This window comes from Esox lucius, chromosome 18 (assembly GCF_011004845.1).
Source record: "Esox lucius isolate fEsoLuc1 chromosome 18, fEsoLuc1.pri, whole genome shotgun sequence".
In the NCBI taxonomy this organism is placed as follows: Eukaryota; Metazoa; Chordata; class Actinopteri; order Esociformes; family Esocidae; genus Esox; species Esox lucius.
In genome coordinates this window covers 6460673-6486956 of record NC_047586.1, presented here as the reverse complement: position 1 = coordinate 6486956, position 26284 = coordinate 6460673, and the positions used below count along the sequence as shown (strand labels likewise).

General features: G+C 42.2%; 4 protein-coding genes, 1 long non-coding RNA gene and 2 other non-coding genes across 12 annotated transcripts; 1 reads left to right on the top strand and 6 right to left on the bottom strand.

Annotated features, from left to right (window-relative positions):
• Window positions 1-89: 89 nt before the first annotated feature.
• lgals8a (galectin 8a) lies at window positions 90-9286 on the bottom strand. 2 transcript variants are annotated; one of them, XM_020056245.3, is made up of 9 exons: window positions 9142-9286; window positions 7775-7863; window positions 7069-7279; window positions 5868-5987; window positions 5330-5380; window positions 5050-5076; window positions 2725-2813; window positions 2369-2534; window positions 90-1521 (listed from the first exon to the last, which is right to left on the bottom strand). In XM_020056245.3, exons 1-9 carry the CDS (start codon window positions 9178-9180, stop codon window positions 1372-1374), a joined length of 942 nt encoding a protein of 313 aa, XP_019911804.1. In that variant the 5' UTR covers window positions 9181-9286; the 3' UTR covers window positions 90-1371. The 2 variants fall into 2 exon arrangements, with proteins under 2 accessions (XP_019911804.1, XP_010881021.1); XM_010882719.5 differs by lacking the exon at window positions 5330-5380.
• Window positions 1863-2382, top strand: LOC114829429. The gene is made up of 3 exons (XR_003777346.2): window positions 1863-1935; window positions 2100-2195; window positions 2292-2382. It is a non-coding gene; the product is annotated as an uncharacterized LOC114829429 (long non-coding RNA).
• A 664-nt stretch (window positions 9287-9950) lies between the features above and the next one.
• LOC105017811 (ribonucleoside-diphosphate reductase subunit M2) lies at window positions 9951-14061 on the bottom strand. Its single transcript, XM_010882718.4, has 10 exons — window positions 13824-14061; window positions 13492-13563; window positions 12588-12731; window positions 12391-12507; window positions 12103-12236; window positions 11737-11831; window positions 11500-11633; window positions 11281-11385; window positions 10949-11062; window positions 9951-10458 (listed from the first exon to the last, which is right to left on the bottom strand). The coding sequence occupies exons 1-10, from the start codon at window positions 13914-13916 to the stop codon at window positions 10306-10308; spliced, it is 1161 nt and encodes a 386-aa protein (XP_010881020.1). The 5' UTR covers window positions 13917-14061; the 3' UTR covers window positions 9951-10305.
• LOC114829454 lies at window positions 10661-10799 on the bottom strand. Its single transcript, XR_003777371.1, has one exon. It is a non-coding gene; the product is annotated as a small nucleolar RNA SNORD94 (small nucleolar RNA).
• On the bottom strand, window positions 11909-12047 carry LOC114829453. Its single transcript, XR_003777370.1, has one exon. It is a non-coding gene; the product is annotated as a small nucleolar RNA SNORD94 (small nucleolar RNA).
• Window positions 14062-15899: 1838 nt separating the features above from the next.
• Window positions 15900-20931, bottom strand: LOC105017810 (Krueppel-like factor 11). Of its 4 annotated transcripts, XM_029114664.2 has the most exons (4): window positions 19006-19087; window positions 18536-18591; window positions 16775-17521; window positions 15900-16649 (listed from the first exon to the last, which is right to left on the bottom strand). In XM_029114664.2, exons 3-4 carry the CDS (start codon window positions 17502-17504, stop codon window positions 16465-16467), a joined length of 915 nt encoding a protein of 304 aa, XP_028970497.2. In that variant the 5' UTR covers window positions 17505-17521; window positions 18536-18591; window positions 19006-19087; the 3' UTR covers window positions 15900-16464. The 4 variants fall into 4 exon arrangements, with proteins under 4 accessions (XP_028970497.2, XP_028970498.2, XP_028970499.2 ...); XM_029114665.2 differs by lacking the exons at window positions 18536-18591; window positions 19006-19087 and adding an exon at window positions 20733-20931; XM_029114666.2 differs by lacking the exons at window positions 18536-18591; window positions 19006-19087 and adding an exon at window positions 19136-20674.
• Window positions 20932-21127: 196 nt separating this feature from the next.
• Window positions 21128-25952, bottom strand: LOC105017809 (Krueppel-like factor 11). 2 transcript variants are annotated; one of them, XM_034288005.1, is made up of 5 exons: window positions 25285-25952; window positions 24120-24341; window positions 23409-23660; window positions 22223-23171; window positions 21128-22086 (listed from the first exon to the last, which is right to left on the bottom strand). In XM_034288005.1, exons 3-5 carry the CDS (start codon window positions 23634-23636, stop codon window positions 21791-21793), a joined length of 1473 nt encoding a protein of 490 aa, XP_034143896.1. In that variant the 5' UTR covers window positions 23637-23660; window positions 24120-24341; window positions 25285-25952; the 3' UTR covers window positions 21128-21790. The 2 variants fall into 2 exon arrangements, with proteins under 2 accessions (XP_034143896.1, XP_010881016.2); XM_010882714.5 differs by lacking the exon at window positions 24120-24341.
• Window positions 25953-26284: the final 332 nt, after the last annotated feature.

Genomic DNA, 26284 nt, shown 5'->3' with positions numbered 1-26284 from the left:
TACAGCTTGTCATTGGCGACGAACCGTTCCAAGCGTGACAGACAAACACTAAGGCTATGCATAAAAATAAAATCAAACAAGGGACACCGTTGATAGGGGAACATTTTTATTTACTGTTACATTTATATAATGTACATAAGTCATTAGTTCTGGCAAAGCTTGTGGGCTACTGCTTACAGTTGTTCTCGGTTGATGCCACTGTCTGATTGCAGTTAAGTTGCTTCATGAGCAATTGATTGTTTAGCCACAGTTTGCACAATATTCATAACATATATATAATACAACATTCTTGGTCAGTCATTAATTGTGAGCAGGTGTCATTCAAAACCCCTCCTGAAGGATACAAAGAATTACATGCACAAGCTCACTCCTGTACTGCATAGTCATATATTGTATAAAAACCCCACATTAAGTCCTACTTAATTAAAGGAGTAGCGGTGCAAAACCTGAAACTGCGTTAGTCAAGAAAAGCTTTCATCCGTTTTCTATACACGTCATGTGACATAATAATCCTGGTAAGTTAGATAACCAGGTAAGAGAAGTGCCTCAGATTACAGGGCTGTAAAGTTGAAAGGGTAAAGCGTACTTTTAAACATCAATTGATCGATGGACTGTGTTGCCATTTTGATCTATTGAGATGACATTACAGCTCTGATCATAGTCTCCCTCACAATTCACACGCCTCGCCCGAGCTGCCTCAAATTAATAATAATAATAATAATGATGATGATGATTAATTCACACCTGTTTATCATGTGACCCACACCCACTTCAACCCCATCTACAAACATACTTGATCAGGGCAGCTCCGATTTGTCCATTAATAAACGGAATGTCACAATTAAACCAAACACATAGGAAGAACATGCCCCCCCCCCACACTTTAATTTGGTTGCATCCAGTTATATCTATGGCCCTGTGTCATTGCAGAAACTCCCAATGGATCAGAGATGAACAAATAACAGCATGTCTTCTTCCTCGGCACCAAACCACGCACTTTGGCCTCTGGAATGAGTGTAATGAGGCCAGGAAATCCCTGAGTATGTTGACTCCCTGGGTTATGCCAGCCAATTAGCATCGTCCACGGGGCTTCCCGGACACTCAGGTCAAACCTAGACCTGTGACGGCGTGTGCTATTCATTTTCTTTCTCGGTTCCAGATCAGTGAGGCCGGGCGGGGGGGGGTTGGGGGGGGTGTAATATCCCCTTCAAAGCAGTGGATTGACAAAGGATCAGCCTCAAAGACGTTAACTACCATATTTCTTAAACCAGTAATTACCTGTCTTATCAGTGAACGGGAAAACAAGTGTGTACGCGTTGGGAGATAATTAACGATAATTGGGACATAAGCCTGGCTCTTCAGGGTCGAGGGTTACCACAGCTTGACGTCCAACAGCTGCAGGTCTCCCAGGATCTCCAGCTCGTTGATGCAGCTCAGGTCCTGGACACGGTGCTTGTAATCCAGCTGGTGGACCCCGTTCACAGCGACCTTGAACTGCTGGGCCTCGCACATAATGATCATCTGGGACAAGCAACACGGGGAGAAGAGATTGACCTAATTAGATTCACTTTACGAGTCACATACCGAGACCGAGGTCTCTTGCGCAGGTGAGCCCTGCACACGACGGGATGTGAAGTCAAGGGACGTTTGGCAGTTTGACGTCATCTACGTCTACTGATGTAAGAACTACGTCATCTACGTCTACTGATGTAAGAACTACGTCATCTACGTCTACTGATGTAAGAACTACGTCATCTACGTCTACTGATGTAAGAACTACGTCATCTACGTCTACTGATGTAAGAACTACGTCATCTACGTCTACTGATGTAAGAACTACGTCATCTACGTCTACTGATGTAAGAACTACGTCATCTACGTCTACTGATGTAAGAACTACCTCACTTTCACCTCTTTTTTTTGGGGGGTGGAAAGGTAAGCAAGAACATTGAAATATAGACCTTTTTTTTTTAAATGAGACGGTCCTTTCACACACGTATTATCAGGAAAATTTAATTTACATGTGTTGATCCCAAAAATAAAGTGTTCATCTTCTGTACAAGACTAAAGTAGCTTTTTTTGTTGCATGGTTCTTGCAGAAAACAGGAGCTTTATTCTAACGGGTTGTTGCAGATTTCAAAACACTTTCGCAAAAGACTGGGAGAATACCCATGACTTCCCTAGAGGAGAGTTGGGTAAATATAAGCAGAAAACACTTCCGATTGCGCCACAATTAGGGCAAATGCCTTGCTCAGGGACAGAATGAGAGGTTTCTTTCGGTTACTCCTCAGATGCTCTAACCACTGGGTTACCCTGCTACTCCTCATCACACCACGGCCCACGGACGATGCCGGGACCGAGGGGTTACCTCAAAGTATTCCCCGGGGACGAAGGGGAAGTCGGGTAGGTGGTTTTCCTCAGGCCCCCAGCACTCCTGCAGGTAGGAGTTCCGTATGAATACCCCTGCCTTTATGCGGGGGTTCAGGTGAAGCGCTATGTCCTCGGTGTTCCCCACTCTCAGGTTCACACAGAAGCTGAAAGTAAAATGCAAAAATGCGCTTACAACTGAGCTGCGTTACACTGCTCTACATCGACATCACGGATCTGTTGCAGCAATTCAGAGAGTTTCAGGACCGGGAGCGGGGGTTGGAATTTGAACAAGAGTAAATGATTGTTTAAATTGTATTTGGACAGACAGCCCTGTCACGTCGCCTCCATACGTACCTGTGTGGGTACAGGCTGGTCTGGCCTTTGATTGTGACGGTGTGTCCTGCACTCAGGCCCTTGACCAGTTGGCCCCTGAAGGGGAGGGTCTGCAAAACAATCAGGAACAACTTGTCATCGGGGCCACACAAATAAAATGCCCTGTTGGCTTGTCAGACCGGGAGGCGTGTCGGAGCGGTGAAGAGAGAGGGCGTTACGGTTGTTGGTTAGCCGTGTGTGGCAGCGTACATGGGCACCTGGGCTTTCAGGCTCTGAGGAGCTTGACGTTCCGTCCTAGTCCCTCATATTGCCTCCTAGTCCCTCATATTGTGTCCTAGTCCCTCAAAGCCCACGGTAATCAAGTATAATTGCACCGTTTGTTTAGACGTGGGTGCGCATGCGTTCAAAGACGGCCAATTCAAAACGTTGTTTACGTCAGAGACCGGCTACATGTCATATGTTTACATTTCAGTGTTTTAGCTGACGCCTATCCAGACCAATTTACAGGAGGAATTAGGGTTGAGTGCCTTCCTCAAGAGCACAGCAGCAGGGTTGTTTTTGCCTTTCATTTACTGGCCCAATGCCCTTGACAACCAGGCTATAAGCCAACCCATACCTGCTCAACACCTGTATGTACAGGTGCTGGTCATAAAATTAGAATATCATCAAAAAGTTGATTTATTTCAGTAATTCCATTCAAAAAGTGAAACTTGTATATTATATTCATTCATTACACACAGACTGATATTTCAAATGTTTATTTCTTTTAATTATGATAATTATAACTGACAACTAATGAAAACCCAGAATTCAGCATCTCTGAAAATTAGAATATTGCTTAAGACCAATACAAAAAAAAAATTTGGCCAACTGAAAAGTATGAACATGAAAAGTATGAGCATGTACAGCACTCAGTACTTAGTTGGGGCTCCTTTTGTCTGAATTACTGCAGCAATGCGGCGTGACATGGAGTCGATCAGTCTGTGGCACTGCTCAGGTGTTATGAGAGCCCAGGTTGTTCTGATAGTGGGCTTCAGCTCTTCTGCATTGTTGGGTTTGGCATATCGCATCTTCCTCTTCACAATACCCCATAGATTTCCTATAGGGTTAAGGTCAGGCGAGTTTGCTGGCCAATTAAGAACAGGGATACCATGGTCCTTAAACCAGGTACTGGTAGCTTTGGCACTGTGTGCAGGTGCCAAGTCCTGTTGGAAAATGAAATCTGCATCCCCATAAAGTTGGTCAGCAGCAGGAAGCGCTCTAAAACTTCCTGGTAGACGGCTGCGTTGACCTTGGACCTCAGAAAACACAGTGGACCAACACCAGCAGATGACATGGCACCCCAAACCATCACTGACTGTGGAAACTTTACACTGAACTTCAAGCAACGTGGATTCTGTGCCTCTCCTCTCTTCCTCCAGACTCTGGGACCTTGATTTACAAAGGAAATGCAACATTTACTTTCATCAGAACAAAACTCAGCAGCAGTCCAGTCCTTTTTGTCTTTAGCCCATGTGAGACGCTTCTGACGCTGTGTCTTGTTCAAGAGTGGCTTGACACAAGGAATGCGACAGCTGAAACCCATGTCTTGCATACGTCTGTGCGTGGTGGTTCTTGAAGCACTGATTCCAGCTGCTGTTCACTCTTTGTGAATCTCCCCCACATTTTTGAATGGATTTTGTTTCACAATCCTCTCCAGGGTGCGGTTATCCCTATTGCTTGTACACTTTTTTCTACCACATCTTTTCTTTCCCTTCGCCTCTCTATTAATGTGCTTGGACACAGAGCTCTGTGAACAGCCAGCCTCTTTAGCAATGACCTTTTGTGTCTTGCCCTCCTTGTGCAAGGTGTCAATGGTCGTCTTTTGGACAGCTGTCATGTCCGCAGTCTTCCCCATGATTGTGTAGCCTACAGAACTAGACTGAGAGACCATTTAAAGGCCTTTGCAGGTGTTTTGAGTTAATTAGCTGATTAGAGTGTGGCACCAGGGGTTTTCATTAGTTGTCAGTTATAATCATCAGAATAAAAAGAAATAAACACTTGAAATATATCAGTCTGTGTGGAATGAATGTGTACATTATACTGAAATAAATCAACTTTTTGATGATATTCTAATTGTATGACCAGCACCTGTATGTTGTGATGCTATTAAGATGTCTGACTATGTGTGGAACAGGTTATTGAATTCAGATTGTTTCCTAAGGTCAGACTGAGCTCTTCTGGTACAAATTTTTGGATTTGTGATTTTTTTTATTTGAAATGAAAATAAATCTAATCAAATGTTTTCAATTTATCAGCACCTTCATATTACAATCATAGTCAGAATGTCATGGCATAACAACTTACCAAGTCATCTGACACTGAAAGCACCGACTGTCAAAAAGAAAGAATATATTCAGCTTTATTACAGAGGTTATTACTTTGCCCTCATTGCAGAGAAACAGCATACTTTATTTTTAAAGGACATGGCTTGCAAATTGTGAATATGATTTTATTATTTTCGTACATTCTGGCAGATACAGTCCATGCAGTCAAACAATCTCATTGATTCCCCTCAAAAGCACCAACAGCAGTTTTTGCCTAATAGTTTCCCCTTTATTTGACGTTGAGAAAACGACCAGCTTACATTCGCTTGTTGGCTGCTTTTAACTAGACCAGCTGAAGGTTGACTGGAGTTCTAAAGTTCGAAATGAAACAAAGAACCTTTTCACCACCATGCGTCACAAAATCACAACAGGTCACACTACGGTTTCAAACACAACATTTCATTCAAGGGGCATACATGATACCTGTAGAAGAATTTGACTTACAGTGGATATAAAATGTCTACACACCCCTGTTAAAATGCCAGGTTCTTGTGATGTAAAAGAATGAGACAAAGATAAATCATGTCAGAACTTTTTCCACCTTTAATGTGACCTATAACATGAACATCTCGAAGATCTCAGTTTGTTTTTCAATTTAATTGTTCACATTATAGGTCACATTAAGGGTGAAAAAAGTTCTGACCTGACTTATCTTTGTCTCATTCTTTTACATCACAAAAACCTGGCATTTTAACAGGGGTGTGTAGACTTTTTATATCCACAGTAGATCATGAAACCAGTTTCAAACTCATCCGAGTCATAATAACAATGATGACGATGTTAGGCTGGGTTACTCACGGAGCTGGGGATGAAGCCGATGGCATGAATGGTAACCTTTCCAGAGATGGCCAGTGTGTCCACTTTATCCAAATCCAGTCTTTGTTTATATTCCAGAACATGAGCACCATTCACTGCCACCTAGGCAGAAGTCAGGTAAGGAAACATTGAAATAAACAGATTTAGGTTTTCAATGCATAATAAATTAATCTTTCTAGAAAAAAATAAACCAATACATAAATCCCACTACATGATACATATGTACTCAATTTCTTGTCCATATTCATTACTGTGCAAAAGCCTTAGGCAGACTAAGCAATTTGTGTAAAGCTAAATTTTTTGGCCATTTAGTGTTTATCTGTATGCAAAACACTAGAACATTAGAATAGATACAGATAAACATGAAAATACAAAAATGTTAATGTCTTGTGAGGAAACTGATATCTTGTGAGATGGTTAGGGGACATGTCATGAAGACATTTGAGGACATTGGGCAAGTTGGACTGAAGAAAGAAAACACAGTGAAAGCCAAAAGAAGAGTTCTGGCAAATCCTGCAGGAAGAATTTACCACAGGAGAACTTAAAATATGACAACAATTTAGCAAAGTGAATTTCTTCAGCTCCGCATTCTGAAAATAATTACTTGTTTGAAAAACACTATGTTTTAGAGGTATTTTCATTTTATTCATGTTTGTGTTCATTCACAATGTTATAATTGATTTTTTTGAGTGGCCTACAACTTTTGCACAGTAGCAGTCAAACGTTTGAACACACCTATTCACTTGATAGGTTAAGTGTCCAAACTTTTGATTGCTACTGTGTATGCGCACGCACACGCGCACGCACACTAAAGGCTTCCATAGTCTGTCTGTGCCAAGAAGTGCATGTCATGTTCTCTATGAAGTTACATCCCTCTGCAGCGTCATCAACAATAGGATGTTACAGATATCCAGGGAAATTATTATTGTGAATTATTAAAAGCTCATAACTGTATGCCTTTAAATAAATAAAAGTGAATCTTGAATAGAGGGTCAGGTCTGACAGAGGAAGTGGTGAGAAAAGTGCTTATGTTTGGAGCATTATTTTCTGTTGAATACTGTAAATCATGAATTATATAATATTATTAATTTGGCCGCAATGTAAAGAATGAAACTAACTGCCACTTTCAAAAAAGCAGAAACGGACACAAGACTCAGGCTGTGAGCCCACGAGCCATCCTCACCTTAAACACATCTTTCTGCACCAGGATGATCACCTCGAAGTTGGACCCCTGTCTAAAGGGGTTTTCATACAGGATCTCCTCCTTGCCCCAGCTCTCCCTCTGCAGCGTGTTACACACAATGCAAGGAGACCGCTTAAAGCGGGGATTGAAGTGGAACGCGACGTCCGCTCTGGGCTTTGTACTGTTGCCACAAGTAAGGTCCACCTGAAACCTGGCCACACACACACACACACACAAGTTTGTACAGCTACCTTCATGGGGACCAGAAAATAGAAGTTGCATGCTCCCTAGCCCTAACCTAACCCTAATCTAATCCTAACCTTAACTTCAATAAAATAACATTTATGCCTAAACTTTATCTAGATGTAATGCCAGACCGTAAACCTAAACTTAACCAACAACACCTGGACCTTAAATAAACCCCAATTCTAACTATAAAATAAATTGTACGTTTGACCCTAAACAGGGAAATTGACTTTTGCCTCACGGGACCGGCAAAAGGTCCCAATGGGTCAAATTTTTCTGGTTTACTATACTCATTGGGACATTTGGTCCCCATGAGTTTAGTAAGACCTAAAGCACACACGCACACACGTCATAAGCTATTGCCAGGAGATCCCTCAGTCTTAAGTGTGTGTCTACAGGCAGGACAAAATATTGGTAAGTAATAAGGCACGTGCACGCATGTCCGTCTTCATCACCGTACCTGTCGCAATCTTTTGGAACTGCTCCTTGAATAAGGACCATCTCCCCTGGCTCTAGTCCTCCGAGGATCGTTCCAGCGAAGGGAATAGCCTGGGTGGAGGAGTACATCTCTGGCTTTTTATTTCGATTTTATTTCAGTCGTGTCCGAGAAAACACGCAGAGAACACGTTCTTTTTTGCAAGTATGCCTTCTTTACAAAACAAAATAAAAACATAATACATGAAAAGGAACAAACATCGGTCCTGACGTGAAACTTTCAACGAGACATTACATCTACGATACAATGGATTGGTTCCAGAGTGTGGTGTAGCGGTCAGAGCTCCAGATTCCCAAACATGTGACCACATTTTGGGTAAAAGCAAAACACTGCTTGAACAGAAGAAACCTGATACCAACTGTAAAGAATGGATGTGGTGGGATTATGGTTTTGGGCTGATTTGCTGCCTTAGATCCTGACCAACGGGCCATCATTAAGTCAACCAAGAATTCCATATTGTATCAGAGACTACTTGAAAAGAATGTACGGTTACTCGTCAAAAACACAAGCTAGCTAGTTGTCATACAGTTGTGGGTGGCACAAGTGCTGAAGATGAATGCAAGATTAACCACTGTACCACTTGGGGACTAGGGCAGTCATTTCAAATTAATTTATTACGTTATGGGTCCTAGATAATCACATACAGTTTTTGTTTGCGTTTACCCTCATATCAGATGGATTTCTGTGATGCTTGAAATTCTGACTATAAATGAGAAAAGGTTTTCTTTCTAATTTCCTTTCTTGGACGGTGTGAACAAGTGTTTTTAATTTAACCTTTCACTTAAATAACTTAATATATTTCCCATGTTGCGACTGCCTTCTGCAATTGAGGTATTTCTGAAACCAGGCATGATTTCCAAAACCGAAAGTCAACTTCAAGGCAATTGAATGATAAACTGTGAAGGCCTTGGATTTATCTAGTCATCCCGATTTCGTTTTTGCTTCCAAAACAGTGTAATTTACTTTTTCAATTCAATATTAACTAATTAACTGTTCATCTAGCTGAAGTAAAATAATGATCTGACGTCTTAAAGCGATGAAAAAATCCCAGTACTGTAAGCCATCTCCAGTATATTACGCAAACGTGTCCGCAGACCCACGGCTTCAGACAGACCAAGAAAAACTTCACAAAGCTACTTCTACCAAAAGTCATCAGAACATTTATATGAAAGCTTCACATCATTCAATTACGCCAGGAAAGTAAGATAGCCATGGAGCTAGCACAACCGTACTGCCCGGTGCTGAATCTTGCTTGACTTTCTATAACTAAGTGCGTATGAATTCAAACAATCAATATGAATTCAAACAAACAATCGATAAATTCATCTCACCGGATTATGAACAGTTTGTTTAGGGTGCGTGGTAGACATAATAGACGGCTTCACGAAAAATAAGCATGAAAATGGGCACAATATCAAGAACCCGAGCGTTTAATTAACCACCCGGTTACTTCCTCATATGACGCAAAATAAAAAGGCTTTTCAGCCAATGAAATTCTCGGAACTCCACTTTCGTTGTCAGATGGAGCCTAACCACGCCCTCGCCAATGTGTTTTATGGGCTCGACGGCAATTAAGTGGACGTTTCAAATGTAATATGCATGAATTTGAACATCTTTGCTATGCTGATATAGTTGCTGGACTTTTACATGTATACTATTTTCACTGTTCGTAGTTCTGAATTTTGTTTAAACAAAAAACTTGAGAAGTCACTTGCCATTGACAATAAAATGTAAAAAATACTTCCAAGTATGCAAGTAATAAAAACAACTTCCATGAGATTGGTTATAGCAAAATAGTTTGCGTAGCATTTGAGATACTGTAATTTTTCTACATTTCATAGCAGTTAATGTGAAGAGAAAAACAGCAAGATGAATATTAACTGAAAGTACAAAAACAGCCCGTGAAGTCACTTTAAACCAGTTGCATAGCAGTGCAAATATTACATATTGCAACCCATTATTCCTGCTCCTGTAACCTCAGAAAGATTATTCTTCCTTAAAGACAGACAGCAAGCAGTTTATTTTAATGTTTAATGTGTTTCATATCCTTCACCATTACAAATGGAACGCAGTACAAAGAGGGAAAAAAAAAATAGAAAAAAGCTTAAGGAATGTTTGAAATAACTAAAGACACTGCAGGTTGGATTGCTCATTTTTTATTACAAAAACAAAAGATAAAATACTGTACAAGACACAATAAAACCTAAAAACCAGTTGTACCACCTACAGAGTGGGTTTTGAATAAAGTGAGTTGTTGTCCTTGGATGAGATCATGACTGCGCCCCAAATGGCACCTCCTCCACACTGGGCACCTAGAACCAGGGACCACTAAAGAGATGTGGTGAAGTGCACTACACAGACTAGGGAGCCATTTGACTCATTGGAATGAATGGAGGTTTAGGTGACCCAGTAGCCTGTAGACTGGTCCGTGTCCTCTTCAAGTGTTTACATAGTTTGTCATTTCATCTCCCCTTTTTAAGGGGACTGGAAGAGCATTAGAAGTCGGCGTCCAGCCTGAAGGTGTTGTCAGTGGTGCCCGACATGACACCCATTCTCTGGTACTCCCCTACTCTCTTCTCGAAGAAGTTGGTCTTGCCCTCCAGCGAGATGTTCTCCATGAAGTCAAAGGGATTCTCCGCTCTGTAGATCTAGAACAATCAAAACAGACCTATTAAATGTTTGCCCCTCCCCACCTGCCATAATTGAGGTACCGTGTCCATCTCAGCACCCCACGTGCCCCTTGGTTTAAGCAATTAACACCGACTAAGTCACATCTGGGTTGATGACGGCCATGGAAAAAGCCCAAACTGATCTAGGAAGGGGCCAAACGTAAACTATAGCACTGCAGGCAAAACTCAGTCAGGCGTCTTTATCATGTCAGCGCCACCCAGTCAGTGGACCACACGCCCACTGAGCTGAGAACCAGCGCCAACACTCAGCTCCCATGATCAGCTGAGGTCCGTACCCCTGCGCGTCTCGTCATCGTTTGCACATTTCATTACTATTGCCGAGATTAGGCAGCCTTTTACAAACATAGGTTTTCAATCTAGCACCTTTGACATTGAGAGAGGTCACGAGGGACAGCACCAGATATGGAATACGTGGGATTAGGGATTCAGAAAGAGGCCTTCATCTCACCTTGTCAAATCCCAGTTCCAACATCAGCCGGTCAGCCACAAACTCAATGTACTGGGCCATCAGATCACAGTTCATTCCAATTAGCTTTACAGGCAGAGCTTTTGTGAGGAACTCCTGAAATGCAAGACGGAACAGAACAAATTGAAAAATTGCCATAATCATTCAAATCAGAAGACAACAAGCAAGGCCTAGGATTCCCCACTGACCACAAGAGTCCTTTTTATTGCAGGACAGTTGACCAGCGCACATGGGTCAGTATAGTGAGAATGGCATAGTTTTGGCCACGTACATAAGCCACGATGATAGGACCTCATTGTGTAGTAAGAACAAACCTGTTCGATCTCCACAGCGTTCTTGATGAGACTGGTGACGGTCTCCTTTGAGGGCTTATTTACCAGGTGCTTGAACATGAGGCAGGCAAAGTCACAGTGCAGACCCTGAAGTGAAATAAAACCAGTCAGAAAACATTCCAATGCAAGACCCCAAATACACCAACTTTGTAACCAAATTCAAAGTGCAGTGTCACATTGAGACAAATCCAGGAAGCACACCTCGTCTCTGCTAATGAGCTCATTGGAGAAGGTCAGGCCAGGCATGAGCCCCCGCTTCTTCAGCCAGAAAATGGCAGCAAAGGATCCAGAGAAGAAAATCCCCTCAACAGCAGCAAAAGCGACAACACGCTCACCTGAAACACAAATATAACCCATAACCAAACTGGGCAACCAGATAACTGGCAGACCACAACATAACCACATGCTCATTAAGGATATCCAAAGAAATGCGCCTACCAAACATGGCACTTTTGTCACCAATCCAGTTCAGGGCCCAATCCGCTTTCCTCTTTACACAGGGGAGGGTCTCAATGGCATTGAAGAGGTACTCCCTGAATGGAAGAGGAAAGGATGCTTTAGGACATTTTGGTTTCCAAAGTTCTCACACGTTACATAATCAGTCAACTACGAGGCTCAGTCAGGCGTCTTTATCATGTCGGCGCCACCCAGTCAGTGGACCACACGCCCACTGAGCTGAGAACCAGCGCCAACACTCAGCTCCCATGATCAGCTGAGGTCCGTACCCCTGCGCGTCTCTTCACAGCCAGATACAACAGTTTTATTTATTTTTTTCTCCTCTGACAACTAGGAGCTTTTACTGACCTCTCTTTGGGGTCTTTGATGTAGGTATCAATGAGCAGGCTGTACATCTCTGAATGGATATTCTCCATTGCAATCTGGAAGCCATAGAAGCATCTCGCTTCAGTCACCTGGACCTCCTGAGTGAAGCGCTCCACCTAATGGTGGTGGTGGGGGACAAGCAAAGAGAAGCCATGTCAAGAGCAAGTCCTCACAATCCAATGTCTAGATGCTGGGCAACCCTTAAGTCACATGGCCGTGTATGAATAGATGGGTTGAAATGTTAATTGTATACGTTCAGGAGCTACTTACCAGGTTCTCATTGACAATGCCATCACTAGCAGCGAAAAATGCCAGCACGTGAGAAATGAAGTAGCGCTCCTCATCCTTCAAGGACTCCCAGTGCTGTACGTCTTTGGACAGATCGACCTGGAAAACAATACATAATGAACCTGCTCGTCACATTCAGATAAGGCATACAACTAAGAACAAGTCAAATGGAGACATACCTCCTCAGCCGTCCAGAAGGACGCTTCGGCCTTCTTGTACATCTGCCATATATCATGGTACTTGATGGGGAAAATGACAAAGCGCCGTGGATTCTCCTTAAGGAGGGGTTCGTCTTCACTGTATAACTTCTTGGCTTCTTTGGGCTTCACCGGGAATAAAGACAAACGTAACAAATGTGCTAGGCCAATAGAAAGTGTTCCTGAAGAGAATGATAACATGCCTCCATGGTTGAAAGAATAGTTGCCGTCCAAGGTACAAATTGTACTAAGTAACTGAGCTTCACAATTAATTGCAGGTACAGTACTAATCCTAGAAGTGTAGCATTTGATAATTTAAATCAAACCAGTATCTTAACTGAACGTGTAATTTGAGCTCTGAAACAGGAGTAGAATTTAAGGAACAGTTTAAATCCAAAATATTGACATAACGAGTGCAATATTCTTATAAACAACACGCAGCAATAGCTTGCGTGTTATTGTTGGCTAGCTCACCAAGACAAAGGCTTACGTAAAATGACTTCAGTGGAAGACTCCTTATATAGTCTCCACCTCGCCATAACTAAGTAAATGGCTATACATTTAATACTCAAGTAGCAGTTCGAAGTTTGTTAGCAATATATATATATATATATATATATATATATATATATATATATATATATATATATATATATGACTTCGCAATTAAAATGTTTGACTTAAGAGTTTGACTGTTCAAAAAGGCGACTACACTAGGCCTGGACGACACTACAAAACTAGGATGGGCAACGCTGTTGGCGCCAAATCACCGCCTAAAGACCACATTCTAGTGAATTAACATAGTGACTAGAACATTTTAAAAATGAACACTGAATATACGGTTAAAGGATTTCAAGCAAACGTCTCCCCATTTTACAGTACTCACCTCAGAATCGTCTGCAAAGATTTTACGCGCGGTTTTTGATGCCAGAATGCGGGTTGTGTTTAAGCTAGGAGGCTGTAATAGGAGAAAATGCAATTTTAGGTGATTTCATGGTAAGCAATACTAGTATAGCCCTGTCAAATATAATACGAAGGTAGCTCCAGTAACTTTAGATTGATTAAATATATTGTGGGAGCTGCTGTAGTTACATAACCATTATTACTGTAGGAAACTACAACTAGTATCTTAAGTTAATTACACTGCAGTAGTTTCACCAACGTATTTCAAGATAGACAATACTTTACAAAATAACAGTTTTACACAAGTAAACTTACGGTGTTTTCTTTGTCATCAAGCGAAATGTCTTCCATTTGAGTAGTGATCTGGTTTTCATTCTTCTTAGAGAGTGGTGTGCGAGATGTAAGCATGTTGAATACAGACGAGTTATACAATAATAAATTAAGAATATAATGACTGATAAAATGATAACCAACGTAAAAGAAAAATAAATTATTTACAGCTATCAATAATACAACTAAATCCTCCTGGAAAAATAGCTCAACTAAATCCAGACGCTCGAGTTCTAATTTATATTGAAATTCTGGCGCTTGATTGAAAGCAGCCAATAGGGGCAAGGTACCAATCATATTACACCATTTTGTCACGTGTTATTCAATATATCGCGGGAAATGTCAAACCTTTGTTGATGGTTACAAAACCGAATAAGGAAGAACCCGGAAGAACTTAATTTAAAGAAAAAGCGCGCTAATGTGAGACAATACAACCAAAATAGCTATGTACATATAGTTTAAAACGCCGATTTGGGAAATATAATGTAATAATGTTTTTAAATTACTATAAAAAACTGCTGAGGGAAGTCTACAAGAACTGGATGCCTACAATTTAGGTCGCATTCTTACTGTTGCTGGCTAACAAGATTCGACCGTCTTACTAGTGCAGCTGTTGTGTTGCAAACAATTAACTAGGCTATGGTTAATGCTTTTTGTCTATAGTTTCTTATTTTGTTACACACTACTTAACTTATATATACGTTGCCATTTCAAAAAAAATCTTGCACAGAATAGCCTTTCATTTCCCGCCACACGAGTTAATTCTCAGATTGAACTCCTGGTTGGGCTTTTTTGTTTAGACTATTGATTCTTTTATCAATATTATTAGTAAAATCGTATTAACAATTAAAAAGTAATTTGTATGATTCTAGCTAAATATATGGTCTGTGACGGGTGTTCCTCGTGTCACATTTCCCAAGTGACTGATGACTTTTACGTAACTCCAGAAAAGAGCAATCAAAATGGATGAACTGCCCTGGCAATCTTCCTCTTACATATCTTCACTTAAACTAGTTGCAAGGTCATCTCAGGCATGCCAGCACTCGTTAAAAATCAGTTAATAAGCAGCTGCCTGGATGAAAATAGCTGTACATTCTGATTTTGATACATGTCGTATTGTAATTGTAGGATTTCAAAGACTAATATGAATATCCAATTACTTTTATACTTTCTGGCTAAAAGTTTTTAAGAAATGAATACGTTTTTCTCGTATGTTTTGTCAGCTGCTCTTTGCTTGGCGCAATGTCAACGATGAAAAGACTGTCAAGAAGGTGAAATTGGCCCATGCTGAAATTAAATGTATCTCCATCTATTGGTTTGGAGTAGGGATTGCACTGAAAGCAAAGAGACATCAAACAACATCGCCAAACACATTATACAAACTGAATCCTGCTGTTAATTTAAATAATGTTGCTTGCAAGAGTAAAAAAATAGCAATTGTTTGGCAAACCCAACCCAAGGCTCAAATGTTTACAAACTGCTGCTATATAATCTACTACCTCTTATATGTTGAAAATAATTGACCAACCCCTGAGGGAACAAAAGGAAATATCTAAATGGCATCTCATCCCCCACCACATCTTGGCAGCCTGGGTTTTGTACAATAGCACATGGAGGGCTATTATTTGGGCTTTCAAAATATATAAACATTTAATGTGCAGTGTTTGACTGTTTAAAGGATGCAAACAACTAATCTGATCTAAAAATCACAATACATATAATTGAAAACCAATTATTTGTAGATCACGCAGTCTACTGTTCCGGTTTATGAAAGACAAATGTTGGATGTGGTTTTGTAGCGGGTTAACTTCTGTTTCCTGCTTATGCGCTTTTGATGTAATTAAACCTACGATGTGTGGGAGTTGCTAAAGATTGTGGTGGTAGTGATTAGGGGAATTGTCAATTCCCAGACCGACATAGGGGCAACTCTCCACTTAAATTAAGATTGCATTGTATTTAGCATGCCCATACTGAGTTCTGTATTTGCAATTAAAAAAAATTATAAATAAAGCGATCAAACAGCACTAAAAACAAAGAATTATGACCCACCAACATGTTAAAAACCAAACGCTTTAATACATTGTTGTATTATCTGTAAATAAACTGTAATAAATAATATTGATAGATATTCACATATACATTCAAATTTACAATAACAGACACAGCCCCAACAAAATCATGATCCAAACGTCCATATATTTTGCTACCCGTCCAGTGGAAATGAAAGCTAAGCTGCTACTGCTGAAGTTCTGCTTCCTCCACTGATAGTCCACCTGCCACACTGGGCAGAAACAGTGATTACATGCTTTCGAAGCACACGGCCACCCTCTTTGAAAAGATTCCAACTCCATGGAATCTACAAATGATCAATTGGTAGCCTTAAACTCAAACTAGCTGTGGGAATTAAGCTCATGGCATTGCTCTTAACCCTGTTAAAATTGCAGCTTATTCCTGTCAATATGTGGCAGCCTACTGTTTTTATAAAAATCTTCAAACAGTTTTGTATGGTCAGATCTCATCCTGAGATTTTAGGGTAGCAACCAGTACTTGGGAAGATTGAAGCCACCCAGTGAGCCTTCAGATGCCACCATCTTGTTGTTGACATTAACTGGCCACATGAATGTACTCAGGTGGAGTTCAGGTGTCTACGAGTGTGCTTAGTCAAGTGATCGCTGCGCATGAAACGCCGATCGCACACGTTACACACAAAGTTCTTCTCGCCAATGTGTGTTTGCTGGTGGCGGGACAGCTTATCGGATCGAGCAAATTTCTTGTCGCAGCCCTCCCAGGGACAGCTGAATGGTTTCTCACCTGGACGGGAGAAATTAAAACCGTCAAAGATGACAACAGACGATTCAACACGAGCATTCATTGAATTGCAATTGATAAGAAAACCCAGTTGATTACTAGAAGTGTCACGTGGAGGTGTTGCCTACCGGTGTGGGTTCTGAGATGGGCCTTGAGGTGGGAACTTTTAAAGTAGATCTTCTTACACAACGGGACATCACAGACATATTTCCTTCTGCGGGAGAATTCAGCTAATGTGGCATTGCTCTTCTGCACTGAGGGCATGGGAACTGGAGCTGGGGCCAGAGGCACAAGCCTGGTGTTCCCCGGCGTTGTGAAAGTTTTTGGCTGCGACGAAGCCTGCGACACTGGGTTCTGAGGAACCACAAACATCACTGTCCCCCGAGTCACTGACGATCCCACCATCTGGAGTGGCTGGGGGGATGAAGAAGGCACCTGGGGTATTATGGGTTTAGGGTTCTCCTGTGTCATCTGAAGCGAGCCGGCCTGGACAAACGCATAGATAATCCCTGTCCTCTCAATGACCGGTAACAACTGGCAGAGAACCTGGGAGCTTGGGATGGGTAGAGACGGGGTGGGGGGCTGGCTTGTGGTCTTTGAGGTGAGAGGAGGGGGGAAGCCTGTGCTGGTGTCAGGTGAGGATGAACTGCCTTGGTTCTTCGATACGGTAACGCACGGCCCATTGCTGCCGCTCTGTGATTTAGTCTGGATGGGAACGGCCTCGGCCAGGGAGACTGCGGTAGGATTTCTGTTGGAAGCAGTGTTTGTACGCTGTCCTATGAGGGACTGAGGTGGAATCTTGTTGCGAGGTTGTGTGAGGGACGGGTCTGTAGACGGCCGGATGCTGTCCATCGCCATGGCTCTGCAGAGCAGCTCTGAACAACAAAACAGAAAATGTTCGTTTCAATCACAAAAATATTGTACATTCATGTGAAGAACACATTGCGTATTACGAATCCGGGTATACAATTATAAATCCTTCCTCGTCACACACACGGTGTATGTTACAGAAATGCACATACTGTATGTCTATAGATAATGTCATATTAAAATCACGCATGTCTAGTGTTTAAATAGTAGCCTACATTGATTTTATCATCAGCCGTTTTCATAATTCAGTAATGTAACAACTTTAAATACAGAATTATACGCTATACAGCTTGTCGTATGGGGGTGGGGGGGGGTCGTGACTAAAATAAACCAAGTGACAAAATTGTTGATCAATGTGATCAAGCGCCCCGTCCTTGGGTGAAATGCCCCCGACAGTATACAATATTTTATTAAAATTACTCACAATACGGGCTATTAGGGGAAATCATGTTTTTATTAAATCCATCTCACACTGACCAATGCTCTACTTGAGATCAAACAAATATGTGGAGTATTTTCAAATGGCAGTTAGGCTTGCTCGTGCCGAACCTACAGCTGCCTCACAAAACGCGGTTTTGTACTAGTCATAAGACCTGTTTTTAAACGTAATATAATTCTGGTGAGTAACCAGATTGTACTGTACTAGTAAACGTTAGCTAGTAAGATAGCTAAACAGATAGCAAGCTAAATGTCTGAGGGAATTCAGAACTAAATTCCATAGGCAAGTACTGTATGCTTCACCACATATACTGGAGAGAAGAAAAAACTAACATCTCACCGGATTCAGAACAGTTATCTCTCGGGTTTATGCTCGACATAGCTGATGTTTTTTTACAAATTGTTTTTAACAGCTGCAGAATGAAAAGTTTCAAGCTTTTAAAGAACTATCTAGTTACTTCCTTATACGACGAAATAAGGCTCTAAGCCAATGGGCGGATTCGATTATGCTACTGGTGCGTTTATTTACACGTGGGAATTCACCACGTAGGAAATTTGATTTGAATATAACATTCACTGACCTCCCAGCGGGCGCTGAAACTATTCCAGTGAAGTTTCGGCAAAAGTATCTGCGGATCTGAAAACAAATTATACCAAAGAAATGATATCATAATATATCCGCCCTAACAATGGGATTATTTTTCGTAAAACATTAGTATTATACGTTAAATGGAAATCCGGTTAGAAAATGTATTATATAATTACTAATCTCATTATGTGTTGCTATTTACGTAATACATGTATTTATTTTTCTATGTTTATACACATATTTTATGTTGAATGAAAATTGTTGGTGTTGCTTTTCACAAAGGGAACTGCAAAATTCCACCCTGCTAGGTTGGTATTTTCAAATCATGATTTAACAATGCCATTAAATGTTATGCATATTTACGTCTCAATCTGTTAAACATTACTTTTGTTAGGATACATTTAAAATAACGAGACACACTGAATATCTCTTCATTATATCCATGATCTCTGTTGTACAAACCTTTGTTACTAGAAAAAGCCTAATTATATTGCAAAAGTTGATTACTAGAAGTGTCACGTGGAGGTGTTGCCTACCGGTGTGGGTTCTGAGATGGGCCTTGAGTAGGAACTTTTAAAAAAGATCTTCTTACACAACGGGACATCATAGACATATTTCCTTCTGCGGGAGAATTCAGCTAATGTGGCATTGTTCTTCTGCACTGAGGGCATGGGAACTGGAGCTGGGGCCAGAGGCACAAGCCCGGTGTTGCCCTGCGTTGTGAAAGTTTTTGGGTGCTACGAAGCCTGCACTGGGCTCTGAGGAACCACAAACATCACTGTCCCCTGAGTCACTGACAATCCCACCATCTTGAGTGGCTGGGGGGATGAAGAAGGCATCTGGGGTATTATGGGTTTAGGGTTCTCCTGTGTCATCTGAAGCGAGCCGGCCTGGACAAACGCATAGATAATCCCTGTCCTCTCAATGACCGGTAACAACTGGCAGAGAACCTGGGAGCTTGGGATGGGTAGAGACGGGGCAGGGGGCTGGGTTGTGGTCCTTGAGGTGAGAGGAGGGGGAAGCCTTTGCTGGTGTCAGGTGAGGATGAACTGCCTTGATATGGTACATTATTTCCTCTGAGTGGCGCTATTGTCCTACATTTTAGTGGTAGCCCTTGCTCCGGGGTCAGTGCTATTCGGGATCCATGGCGAGTCCTCGTGTTGCGCATGCGTTGACATTGCCCAATCAGAATTTAGTAGATGGCTTCACCGAGTTAATTTGAATTTTCATCAAGTAGCAACTCTTCCCCGTGTAGTTTATATTACATTTAGTTGTTGTGAAAAGTGATTAAACATTTCTATTTGGTATCGAATGTAATGGCGTAGTGTCAACTGACTGGACATTTCTATTTGGTATCGAATGTAATAGCGTAGTGTCACCTGACTGGAATCTTTCTCTCGAGATGAATTCTGTAGGCATCTCATACTATTATAAAAATCAATTGCTAGTGATCTGTGATAATTGCCGTAATTTCCATGATTTTTTTTTGCGTCAGTTCATTTGAACTGTTGATTCAAGATTCACACGCGATTCACACGCGGATGGGTGCATATTTAATGCCCTCTCAAATGACACAACTCAATTCAGAGCCCATGCAGAATCAACAGTTACTGATGTGACAGAAAAGTAAGAAAATGCAATTCTTCCAAAGTTTTGCAACTAACTGAATCCTTTCACTGTTGATTTACAATTATTCCAATGCTCATTTGGGCCAAATAGACACACACAAGCAGTTGAAATGTCAAAAGCGACATCAATTGCTGTGTGGACAAAGGGATTGGGTCTCAACAAAAACAACTACACCGTTTTAGGAAATGAAATACAAAACCAATTAGACGAATTGGATTTCTACATCACGAAATGCTGAAATTACAAACAAAGCTAATGTCCTCACTGAACCGCGGATCGGCAAATGCGAAATAAAAAACATATCCACATATTTACAGTACGTTGTTTTGAAACAGTCAAATTCACCACTTGACATTTTGTACAAAATATCTACATAACATTGCACTGAAATCAACGTTTAAACAAATTTAAAACACTTTCTGTCAGGATATGTTTAACAGGTTTGACCTGACAAAGAAGCCAGAACTAGTCTGCGCTGAGATTGCCCCTGAATTGTGATTGGGCGATATCCAACGCATGCGCAAAATGGGGACACGCCAAGGATCCCAAACAGCACTCACCTTTGCACCCGGCCAGAATGTCGGTCAGTAAGGCAAATGGGCGGGTAACGTGTTGGCCATTTAAAATCCTCTGATAATAGTATCTTTTCCAATTGGTCGCGCCCCTTTAGCGCTCTAAAATACTGCATTGTGATTCGTGGAACGTTGTTACTGGGTGGTGTGGGAGACTGGTATTCGAATTCAAAGGGAATCGAGTGCGATTGCGTAACAAAATGTAGTCTACTGTTCGTCAAAACTGCAGATATTGTTAAATCCCAACACTGTCTTCACATTCTGAGAAAAAAACGAACAGACAGACAAGATTAGTTAGGTATTTTCTATTTTATTATAAAAAAAAAACAATGGAACTTACAATAATTACCATTGAATCTGCATTAAAAACTAGCAAAACAGCGAAGGGCAAAATTGGACAGTACTTTTTTAAAAGATCGACCATATCTATACAAATAAATCATACATTGATTACTCATAATATTAGTATGGTAAGTCTTTATAAAGTTTAGTATTTATTAAGTAATAATATGAGGTATTTATAGTGGTTGCTATATCCTTAATAAAACACAATCAAGCTATCAAAACAGCACTTTAAAACAAACATTTATTAAATAATATGCAAAGCAACAAAGTAGGTATCACAGTGAGGAATACTGTCTACTGACATATTTTAAAATATCAATAATATGTATTGATGTATTGTCAATAGATGTAGATTGGAATACTGCAACATTCATATATAGATATTCTTATACATATTTACAAGCACAAAGACAAACAGTAACACAGAAGCACACAAAGGCTTTGGCAAAAAAAAAAAAAAAATGCATACATTTTGCTAAACATTACATACTGTATACATATTATAGTAAACATAATTACATATAGAGATCAAAAGAAGTACAAAACAAGCATAATAAAAAAAAAATCCAGTGCAAGGTCAGTTTGTTTTCTGTCCAATGAATGTGTAGCAGCCTGTGGTTTCCGTTGAATTTTTCCAACTAGTTTTGTGTGTTGTTGGTGGGATATTGTCCTGAGATGACTGTGCCGCCCCAGAGCCCAAGTTAATTTGGGGCTGGCACCAGCACACTGAGAGGAAGACTGGAACCATTCGATTGGCCCTTCGAAACCGCCATCTTGTTCAGTTCACGGACTTCAGCGGGCCACGTGGAGGTCCTCTTGGTGGTCACGTGCCGGCGGGCATGCTTGGTCAGGTGGTCGCTGCGCATGAAGCGCCGATCGCACACGTTACACACAAACTTCTTCTCGCCGGTGTGTGTTCGCCGGTGGCGGGACAGCTCGTCTGATCGAGCAAACTTCTTGTCGCAGCCCTCCCAGTGACAGCTGAATGGTTTCTCACCTGGACGGGAGGGGAGAAATGAAAACCGTCAGTGCAACGTGACACACCACACCATTCAACATGGCCATTAATTTAATTGCCATTCGTAAGAAAACCCAGTTGATTACTAGAAGTGTCACGTGGAGGTGTTGCCTACCGGTGTGGGTTCTGAGATGGGCCTTGAGGTGGGAACTTTTAAAGTAGGTCTTCTTACAGCACGGGAAGTTGCAGACGTAGTTTCTTCTGCGGGAGAATTCAGCCTGGGGGGCATTGCTTCTTTGCCCTGAGGGCATATAAACTGGAGCTGGGGCCAGGGGCAGGAGCTTGGTGTTCCCCAGGGTCATGACAGTTTGTTGGCACGATGAGGCCTGCGACACTGGGCTCTGGGGAACCACAAACATCACCGTCCCCTGAGTCGATCCCACCAACTGGAGTGGCTGGGGGAAGGAGGAAGATGACTGGGGTAGTATGGGCTTAGGGTTCCCCTGGGTCATCTGAAGCGGGCCTGCCTGGACAAAAGCAGAGATCATCCCTGTCCTCTCACTGACAGGAAACAACTGGCAGAGAACCTGGGAGCTTGGGATGGGTGTCGAAGACCGGGAGGTGGCGGGGGGCTGGGGTGTGGTCCTTGAGGTGAGAGGAGGGGGGGAGCCTGTGCTGGTGTCAGGTGAGGATGAACTGCCTTGGTCCTTCGATACGGTAACGCACGGCCCATTGCTGCCGCTCCGTGATTCAGTCTGGATGGGAACGGCCTCGGCCAGGGAGACTGTGGTAGGATTTCTGTTGGAAGTGGTGCTTGTGCGCTGTCCCATGAGGGACTGAGGTGGAACGTTGTTGCTGGGCTGTGTGAGGGCCGGGTCTGCAGTGTGTCGGATAACACTGGTCACCATGGCTCGGCTAGGAAGCTCCGGACCTGCAGAGCTCTCCGGGGCCGGGCCAGGCCGTTGGACGAGGGGGGTGTTATTCCTGCGGGGTAGACCCGCGCAGAGTCTGGACCGGGTTAAGACTGGTCTCGGGCCTGACCCAGCCAATGAGGTGGTGACGGTGAGGACGGTTGTTGTCGTGGAGGTCTCAGCAAAGCTGGGGCTGTGTGGTGGGGTCATGCACTGGGGGAAAAAAAGAAAAGGGATACATTAAACATTCCAAAGCATGAATGGAACTGTCAACTTGAAATAAACCCACTGAGTTCTCTATTTAATAAAAAGCATATTGTTTTGGATGTGATTAAAATGGTAGTCTTGGTTACAGAATCCTAAACAATAGTTTTTCTGAGCTAGAAATGGAAAATGATATGGTAGTAATAAAAACCCAAAAAGGAACACATGGAATGGGATTCAACTTACCAGTGATGAAAGTGCAATCAGGTCTTTGGGGGACTCCATGACCTCAGGGTGCAGGAGGAGAGAGTCACAGGAGTCTGAGGTAGGGGTCAGGGGGCGTGGCTTGTGGACTGCCGACCTGTGACCCCAGCAGCTCATGCTGACGAGAGCCTCGGCGGCCTCCAGGTCGTTGTACTCAAAAGTGCTGCAGCAAGACTGCTCGCTGTTGAGCCTCTTCCTCTCCATCATCATCACCCTGATGTCCGTTAGATCAGCCTGAGGGAGGGAGGCCGCAGGACAGACGCACCATTAATCACCATTAGAGCACAATACACGTGTCCCAAATGGAACCATATACCCTGTCTGAAGCACTACTTTGGACCAGTATCCCATGGGCCATTAGGTCACCCTGATGGGAGTCCACAAGCAGGATTCATTGCTGATCATCATCAGAGGTAGACTGGGAACAGCCAGCCCCAAGTTTATCCATGGCATATAAACAGCTAAATAAAGAAACGCTGACTTCAGATCACCCCACTAGACTAAAGATGGATCTGCTTGTCCATCTTTAGTCCCGCCTATTTACCCAAAACTGATAGAATGCCAATCCATTCCCAACAGAAACAATTCTCAGGAAATCTCTTTAGTGCTCCACCAATCACTGTGGTCCCATGAAACTGAAAATAAACATGCCCATCTCATGACCAGTAACAAGCTAAGGAAAATCCCACAGACCGTTTGTCCAAGTCATGAATCGTTTGGGTCTCAAAATGGTGGAGGACACCACATAGACAGCAGTCAGTGAACAGTGGTTGAGGGCTCTTCCGAGGACACAGATGTGAATGTGTCTCTATAGCCCAGTCACCTTGCGTCTGCCGAGTGCTAGGTTGCCTGTAGCACGGCTGCTGGCTGCCTCACAGGGGCGGAGAGGCAGGAAAAGGAGAGCGGAGGGCCCTGCTGCAGGCAAAAGGTAGCCATTAGACTGAGTGGCTGGTGGGTGGGTGTAGCCAACCCTAATGCCTATCAGTCCCTGCAGCTAATGTGACACTGGTCTTGGGCGCCAAAAATAGACATGCAAGTAACGTGTGCCACGTCAATCAAAAACAACTTTAGTCCATGTGATTAACATGCAAACATGCAGGCTTGCCAGAAAGTACTGGGTTGAGAACCCCACTCAACACCCCACCCCCCAACTCCGCTCCCAATTCAACTCTTTGAAGACCCAGGACACTACCCAGCAGTAACAGCCAGGCACTTTGTTTTGTTGACACAAGAGGAAACGGGCTCATAATCTAGATTCCCTTTCCAACTAATACAGATAGTGAAATCAGTTATCAATCGGCCAGTCAATGAATTCTCCTAATCTGTTTGTGTCCAAAATGGTTCACAACAAACGCGGACTGGAACAAAAGCCCCGTTGCAAAACAGCCACTGTTGCCTCACCTAGCCCAACAAAATGCAGAAATATGTGTACAGTTCATCGGCTCAATTTGGCATTTCGTCAGTTCCATGTTAGAGCCACTGTTATTCCGTTGCATCGCAATAACAAACGCATAATCATATTACAATCACTAACACAATGTAACAATGCAGTGCAACAGAGCGGATACAGTGTAACAATGTTTGGTCACACAGTTATTCCATTGGCCGTTGAGCATGGATAGTTTCAGTCTGACCTCAAATCTAACAGACAGCCTGGGCAAAAAAATAAAAAAATAAACAACGGTCCACTTGGGCTGGTTGCATACACTGAAAGTAATAATACTGTCAAGTATGTATGGAAATCACTGTAATTATATCGGTGGGCTTTGTTGGAAAATACCTGAAGATAGCGACACTAACAAACAACTTAATGCAATTAGTAAATTAGACAATTTCCAGTAAAACTTAATAAACTTACCCGACAAGACTGCTCTGAAATCGGGGGTGATGTAAAAGTAAGCATAGGAACGTATGAGTAAAAATAGTAATAGAGACAGTAGCAATGCGACCACTCAAAGAGCCAGCCCTGAGCACACAAGTATTGCGGTTGCCAACAGCCGAGACTGGCCTCAGCTGAGTGAATCAAAACGGGAGGTGAAAAAAAACACAGAAACAAAATTTAGAGCAGACTGGCGGGTGGTAACATGTTACCAATCAAAAACAAAGGTGTAGCGGACGCATTCCAATCAGAGCACAGACAGAGCGTGATCAATACGTGACTGTGCCGCGATTGGAGGAAAGAGGGTGCGTGGCTGTTGGAGGGCGTGACGGTGGAGTCAGCGGTGTCAGAGTAAACCCGGTGAACTCAGTGCTCGAGAACTAGGGGAAAGGTTGAAACGGCGAACAGTCGGAATCGTGAGATACTTGCACGCGTCTAGCTTTCATTGCCAGGGGAGCGCGCACAAAGCGGGAATGCGCAAAATGGGGGACTCACAAAGAAACGGATAGAAACACTGCAGAATGTAGACTACGATGGCTTCGAAAGTAAAGACTTGGCAGTGTTTTTGATCCCAGTTTATGTCGTCTAAATTGTTTTGTTATAGTTAAGTGTAATCACTTTGTAATAACTGATGTATTAAATGCATTTTACTCAGGGAATAAGTGCAAATATATTTTGTAAATCAGTGTCCACGAATTAAGGACATTTTACATTTATTATAGAGATACAACAATAAACAATATAATTTGGCTTTTTATTTTCTGATAAATGTAAACACGTGTCAAAATATAAATGGGCCTTAAATGTTATGCAATTAATATATTGATGAAGAAATTAAATTGCATTAACAAAGCAATCCTACAATGTAAGGACTCAAATAACCCACTGAAATTACGTGCCTGATGTAACCAGATCACAGAAAATGGTATGGAAGAATAGAAAATTCATAGGGCATTTGAGGACACCGCCAATAAAACAA